Source organism: Delphinapterus leucas, chromosome 12 (genome assembly GCF_059928025.1).
Source record: "Delphinapterus leucas isolate spDelLeu-1000000601 "Yukka" chromosome 12, BTC_Dleu_Yukka2, whole genome shotgun sequence".
Classification (NCBI taxonomy): Eukaryota; Metazoa; Chordata; class Mammalia; order Artiodactyla; family Monodontidae; genus Delphinapterus; species Delphinapterus leucas.
Window position 1 is genome coordinate 38640097 of NC_143140.1, and position 7796 is coordinate 38647892.

Here is a 7796-nt window from a genome sequence, read left to right on the forward strand (position 1 = left end):
AGATCTGAAGATGCCAAACCGTTGGCTTTGAAGATGGGGAAACGGACCAATAGCCAAGGAATGCAGGCAGCCTCTCCTAGATGGAAAAGTTTAAGTACAGAAATTCTCCCCTACAGCCTTCAGAAGGAACACAGGCTTGCTGACACCTTAATTTTAGCCTAGTGACTTCTGACCTTCAAAACTGTACATAATAAATTTGTGTTGTTTTAAGTCAATAAGTTTGTGGTATAGTAGCAATTGGAAACTATCACATTTTATAAATTAGTTGGACTTGACTCTGAGTTATCATCAAATATAGTCAAATATCATCATGTTGTGGGGAAACGATGACAGCATGAGATTAATACTGACATCAGTTGAACCAGCTATGGGAGTGAAGAGCAATTCTTAGAAAAGTGCACATGTGCTTTGCTTTAATTCAATGCATGAGAATCCTGTTATGAAGTAAATTGGAGAAATTTATTTACTTTATATATTTAAATACTATCTTTGTTATATTCTCTTTCCACTTTTAAACTTTGTCTCTCCTTAAAAAAATAATAATCATAAACAAAAAAGCAAACCCAACCCTTAGTTTCTTACCAGGCAGTTTTACAGCAGGGCACGTTTCCGTCCGCGATTACTGCTAGTGGCACTACCCGGTTCGGCCGGAGCCTGGCTGGAGGGCGCTCGAGAGCCCGGCGCGGTTCGCCGGGCGGCGGGAGGAGGAGGAGGACCGGGAGGAGGAAGTGGTTAGTAACCCCGAGGCTCGATCCGGAGATGAGGCTGCTGCAACTATTGCACTTGAGTGGGCGCCTGGCGATCCTCGGGTCCGCAGAGGCTGCTCTCTGGGGTGAGCTCGGGGTTCCCGGGGAAAGGGAGAACGCCTAACCTCGGGCCCCTGAGAAGGGATGGCGTTGGTGAGGGTGATCGCTTCTTTTTTAAAGGCTTCCAGTTAAAAGTCAGACCCAGGGCTTCCCTGGTGGCGCAGTGGTTGAGAGTGCGCCTGCCGATTCAGGGGACACGGGTTTGTGCCCCGGTCTGGGAAGATCCCACATGCCGCGGAGCGGCTGGGCCCGTGAGCCATGGCCGCTGAGCCTGCGCGTCCGGAGCCTGTGCTCCGCAACGGGAGAGGCCACAGCAGTGAGAGGCCCGCGTACCGAAAAAAAAAAAAGTCAGACCCAGTACACTTGGCACCTGGGAATGTAACCCACTTGCAAGCAACCCACTTGCAGTTCTTGTTCCTTCAGATTCCGGGCTACTGGGGGTTGCTCTCGGGGTACGCACGGAGAGGGAGAGGGGCAAACATTGCTCCAGGGAGCTCGCGTGGGAAGGCAGTTATAAATGTCTGGGTGCTTGACTGAGCAATGAAGGTCAGTTCGCGACTCAGAGAAGTGAGCTCAGTGGCCAGTTCCTGCCGGGGAGAGTTGCAATGAGGAGCCCAGTCTTGCGAGTTATACTTGTGACCCACTAGAGGGCAGCACTCATGGGCTGATGAAACCTACGGTTGCCACGTTAGGGCTGAAATAGTACCACCCCTAATTTTACAGCTGGCGAAACAGAAGCCAGAGAAGCGAAGGTGGTCAGTGGAGGAGGTGGGTCTAGAACCCAGAGCAGGCCTCCAGTCCCTTCTCTTTGCTTTACGTGCTGCCTCTCCTTTAGCAACTACCTTTGTGGATAAAGATACAGGGGCCCCAGCGTAACACTTTCTCCCCGCCCCGCCCCCGCCCCAGTTATTCCATTTTAACTCTTGGTACAGCCTCTAGTTGAAGAGGTGTCATTCCTGCAAATTCTGTTGTTTGGTTTTACCTTTAATCAGCAATCATTTATTGAGCTCCTAATCTGCCAGACGTCCTGCTGGGGATACAATTTACTTCACCATTTTGGGGTTAGACACACACAAACCATCACCACACACAGCCCAGTCGAATGAGACTGCAATGGAAAGGACTGAGTTGGAGAAGGTGTTAGAGAAAAGGTGCCTGTTTCATTTAAAAAATTCTACTTGTAATACATGATTATATTCTCATTATATTAAAACAAACAATAAAGCACAGCATGAGTCCCCTTTATGCACTCTCCCCAGATATGAGTATACATAAATATATGTACACATGAAAATACTATGTGTGTTAATATATATAATAGATTAGTATATATATGGATATCTGTAGTATCTATCTCTCTGTATATATACTATACACCATAGATATATATATATACTATATACTATAGATATCTATATATAATGTGATCTACACTGTGCTTGCTTTTCTGTAATTTTTTTCTCACCTAGGTATTCAGAAGCTTTCTATGGCAGCACATATCACTCTTTTAACCACTGCATATATCCCCTACTATGAATTACCACAGTTTATTTAACTAGTCCCTTATTGATGGATATTTTGGTTTCCAAGTTTTTTGCTATTATAAAAAGTTCTCAATAATTATCATTGTACATGCTTCTTTGTGCATATGTACAAGTATTTTACAAGAATAGATACCTAGAAGTGGAATTGTTGTATCAAAGGGGAGGTGACAAGTGACATTTAACAGGGTCATAAAAGAGACTTAGAGTATGAGACTTAGACTTAGAGATGAGAGAGAAAGGTATTCCCTTCAGAGGGAACAATGTCCATAAATCATGAAGGAAATGTGAAAATAGATATTTATTGTGCACTGTATAGAGTATTTAAACCTCACAGCAACTCTAAAAGGTTAAATAATATTATTCGATTTTACAAATAAGAAGCTAAGTACCAGAGAGTTTAAGTAATCTGCCCAGGGTCACAGAGCCAAGTGGGCAAGCCAGGATTTGAACCTAGGTTTATCTGACTCTAAAATTCCTGCTCTTTCCACTATAAAAATGAGATTAGAGCACATGTATACTTTTTATGTTGCTGGAGGGTAGGATAATTGGGGCAGAGAAGGAACGAGGAGGAGGTTTGGTAAGTTATATTGGTAAGGGGGGGGGGTTGAAGGACATCATAGAACATACTAAGAAGCTTGGACTGTGAATCCTGTAATGTAGGCTGTAGGGAGTAACCAGGTGAGGTTGGATCTACCAGTGTGGAAACAGCAAAATTGGAGTTTATTCAAAGTTTAAGCTCAAAAAGTGAAAATTAGGTATAGCGTGTATTACTCTTGAAAATCCCTCAAGAGAACCACACATCATCTCTCAGTGTTTCCCAAACAGCCAGTTTTTCTTCACTGTAGGAGCAGTCCACTGTTTCTTTGGTTGAGCATCAGATGAAGTGGTTAATTTACAAGTGGAGGCCATGTTGTACAAAAACACACACACACTATAGCTTTAAATAATTAGTGTGGAGTACCGACTCATACCGTGAGAGGCTTGGGGGAACTGAGACTCATCAAGGGACCATGCTTGGGACTTCCCTGGTGGTCCAGTGGCTAAGACTCCGCGCTCCCAATGCAGGGGGCCTGGGTTTGATCCCTGGTCAGGGCACTAGATCCCACATACCGCAACTAAAGATCCCGCATGCTGTAACGAAGATCCCACGTGCCACAACTAAAAAAGGATTCGGCATGCCGCAGTGAAGATCCCGCAGGCGGCAATGAAGATCCCGCCTGCCATAACTAAGACCCGGTGCAGCCAAATAAATAAATAAATAAATAAATAAATAATTTTTTTTTTAAAGGGACCATGCTTGCTTCAGGCTTTTGCTTACCAAGTGGAAAGGCAGGAAATCCAGTCTTACTGATTACTCTTCCTGTTCTCCACACCTCCCCCCCACCCCACTCCTTGCTGAATTAGAGAAAGTTAAACGTCGGTTTAATATGACTCTACTATACAAGAAAAACTTAGATTAGGGTAAGATTTACAAACTATTTGCAAAATTCAGTTACCAAATGTTGAATGTGTATTTATAAACTCTCCCTCCAATTAAAGGGATTGGAGAGAGTAGAATATTGGAGGTGGCCCAAGACCAGCCGTAAGTATGCAGGGCAGGAGGATAGGGCTGCATCTTATACTGTTCAGTCAGGCTGTATGTAAAATATATACATTGATTATACAGTTTAGTAAAGTCAAAAGATCAATATGGTTAGCTGACCGGAACAATAGGGAAAATTCCTTTGACCTACTCTTTCCAGATATTAATAGAGATGTCATTTTGAAAGTACCTAAATTATTTTATTCTTTCCAGGTTTGAAGTCGCTAAAAGGAAGCTGCAACAATTTTTGTACTGCTATTTGTAAAGATGTCACTTATATGGAACTTAAAAACCTCTTGAAGTCCAAAAAAATTATGTTAATTGATGTTAGAGAACCATGGGAAATTCTTGAGTATGGAAAAATCCCCGGGTCTGTCAATATACCATGTAAGTGACATGTGTCTTAACTGATTCATTAGAAATATATATCCAGTAACTGACTGTATCTAAAATTTAATCGAAATTCTTAACATTTTCTTTCAGTGGATAACGTAGATGAAGCTCTACAGATGAACCCAAAAGACTTCAAAGAGAAGTACAATGAAGTAAAGCCATCCAAATCTGACAGTCTAGTGTTTTCTTGTTTAGCTGGAGTGCGAAGCAAGAAGGCTATGGACACAGCAATATCTCTGGGCTTTAACAGGTGTGTAGATGAAGGATAAAAATGGGTTTAAGAGTATGTATTGCAGTATTTCATGGGTATATTTTTATTGGCCTTCTGAAGAATTTCTTATAATTACTATGTTAGCAATGGCAGGATAGACTATAGACTCTTATAGACTGAGTCTCTACTTTTCATCCTACAATCTTTCAAATAGGCTCAAAGTCTAAATAGTATGGTGAGAAGCCATTGCATCTCTAAATCTCTAAATTTCTTATCTCTAAAGTTCCTATGAACCTTGTGCTGTAAAGCAGGAGAACTAATTATTTGATGTATGTTTTTAGTGCTCAACACTATGCTGGAGGATGGAAGGAATGGGCAACCTATGAATTTTCGGAGAAGAAACAAGGAAATTGAATTTTGGAATACAAGCAGGCCCTTTCCTTGTGTACGTGCAGCCTAGGATAGAGGAATAAGCAAAAGAATCAAAATGTAGCCCTGGAACCACTGGTTAATGGGAAGGGGACTTTGCGTAAGTCAATTATTTGTTGAATCTTTTTCTCACCTATAAATTGGGAATACCACTTCCCCCTGCCTACTTCCAAAGGCTAATGAGGCTTGCTATAATGTATGTGACTTGCCATGGAAACATAAGGGTTGGGATTCTAAAAATTAATTTTTAAATAGTTTAGTATAGTTCAATAGTATTCCAAAAGACCTGGTTACTTGTATTACCTAATAATAATGTGTGACCACTTCTGTTAATATAGTGCCTATACTCTTCAACACCAAGAATCTGGGGTGCAGAAAAGTAGGTGAAATATGAACAATGAAAATACAACATTAGCAATATCCAAAGACTTATGGCACTGTGACCAGCACGGTAGTGATATAATTTGCAGTTTAAAAAAGTAATATGATCTATGGGGAAAATAATCAGAACAGTGGTTGCTTCTGTTGAAGGAAGGAAATTAACAAGAAAATCAAGGAGGAAAATTTCTAGGGTGATGGAAGTGCTCTATATCTTGATTGAGGCGTTGGTACTTAGGTATATACATTTACCAAAACTCATTGAACACTTTAAAACTATACATTATCTGTAATTACATCTCAATTAATAATGAAAATAGAAAAAGGTTTAAATGCAAATGACTCCCACTAGCATATTTCTTTGGAATGTCAAGTCCTACACTTGTTAGTACACTAGTGCACTGGTGAGTGGTAAAACAAATTTGTGCTTTCTTCCATCCATGTCTCTTCAGACCCATCTGTTTTTACTCTCATTTATATAGTCATTCAGAACATGTAAGGCCTGGCAAGTAAACTATAAGGACTTGGTTTTGTCCTAAATGACTTATTAAGCCATTGGAGAATCTGTGGTAGGTATGTGATATTATCACCTTGAACTTCGATTTCTGATATGTCAGTCTAGTTTCTAGCAAACTCCCTACAAGAACTAGAAAAGCTGGAAAATACACATAATACAGACACAGACACACACACACACACACACACACACACACACACACACACACACTTTTCAATGTTGGTTCATCCTCTACAGCTTTCCTTCTCCCAGGATCGTGACTCTTCAAATCCTCGCTGTCTTTGTAATTCTTTCATGCCTTTAAACAAATTTTATTTATATATTTATAAAAACAAATATTACTAGGGCATATATATTAAGGAAGTGAGGATCTGAAGAGCCACAAGCTCACAGAGAAGAAAAGCTATAGAGAGTGAACCACCATTGAAGTACTGGGCCCAACCAGGAACAGGTAAATATACCAAGGTATAGAGTCTGGGGAAACACACCAGGCTTTTCCAGAAAGACAAAAAATATTCTAAAAGAAAGGAAATACTAAAGAACACAACATTATCTATGTATATGTAATATATACTGAATATGAGTTTAACAAAAATTATGCAATTAAATTGGGAGGATGATGGGAGTATAAGTCCCAGGGTAGAACAAGTTTGGGGGCGGGGAGGGGGTGGGAGCTGGAAGTGGAGAGCAGGTGTGTGAGAAAGTAAAATCTTCATCTTCCAGAGTAGGAAGTTAAGAGATAATATTTACAAGTGAAAAAAAAAAAAAGCAAAAGCAAAAAAAAGGAAACTGGAGGGTAAGCAGGAGTATAGTAAAGTGTTTAAGAGCCTGGGACCTGCAGCCCAGATGCCCAGGTTTTAATAAGATTCTAATCCAAGCTCTTGTCACTTACTTGTGACTGCGTAAGTTACTTAACCTTCTGTTCCTGAGTTTCCTCATCTCTGAAATGATTGTTCTGAGAATTAAATGACTTCATAATGTAGAGAGCTTGGAATATACTTGTCACATAATAAGTGCTCAATAAATGCTATAATTATAAGCTTGTTACTTGGAAGTGTGGAAGTAACACAACAGCAGAGAAATGACTAAAAGTTGCTCTGGGGAGCAGGAATAAGAAGCAGGGAAAATGGGACTGGGACCTAACATCTTCCTTATATCTTATAGCAACACTGTCCAAAAGAATTATAATGCAAGCCATTATGTGATTTTTAGGTTTCTTACACTTAAGTAAAATAGGTGAAATTAATTTGAATAGTGTTTTATTTAGTCCTATGTATCTAAAAAATCATCATTTAAAACATGTAATCAATATAAACAAATTAGATATTTTACATTCTTTTGTTTTGTACCAAGTATTGAAATCCAATGTGTGTTTTTACATTTATAGCACATTTCAATTCAGACTAGCCACATTTTTAGTGTTCCATAGCCACGTGTGGCTAGTGGCTATCTCACTGGACAGTGCAGCCTATGGTAATATTTGATGTTTAGAAAGAACACACATCATCAATGGCTGCTAAATCACAGAAAGAGAAAACCAGCCATTATATACCTCCTGAGAGGAGATACTTTATACAGTAGTCTATAATGGAAAAAAAAAATTTGAGCCTGAACCTGATCAAGCTTTTGCATTCAATTACCAATTTGTAGAAATACAGAGAAGAAAAGAACATGTTAAGTAGCACCTCAAGGATACACTCAGCAAAATACATATGGTGGGAGATTCTTAGTGGACAAGCAAACCAAAATGGGGAATTTTTTAAATGAAATAAAGGAGAAATCCATGAATCTTAAAAGATTTAAAGGATTTATCAATGAATTGCATGTGTGGTCTTTATTTAGATCCTAAGTAGAATTATTTAATAATATTTATGTTATTGAGATAACTGAAAATGTAAACACTGGATATTTGATATTACATAATTATTTTGACTAA

The 7796-nt window shown here is 39.5% G+C and overlaps 1 protein-coding gene across 1 annotated transcript; it reads left to right on the forward strand.

Annotated features, from left to right (window-relative positions):
- The first annotated feature begins 682 nt into the window (after positions 1–682).
- Positions 683–6899, forward strand: LOC111164000 (thiosulfate sulfurtransferase like domain containing 3). Its single transcript, XM_022553274.3, has 4 exons — positions 683–832; positions 4146–4319; positions 4416–4575; positions 4878–6899. Exons 1-4 carry the CDS (start codon positions 760–762, stop codon positions 4948–4950), a joined length of 480 nt encoding a protein of 159 aa, XP_022408982.1. The 5' UTR covers positions 683–759; the 3' UTR covers positions 4951–6899.
- Positions 6900–7796: the final 897 nt, after the last annotated feature.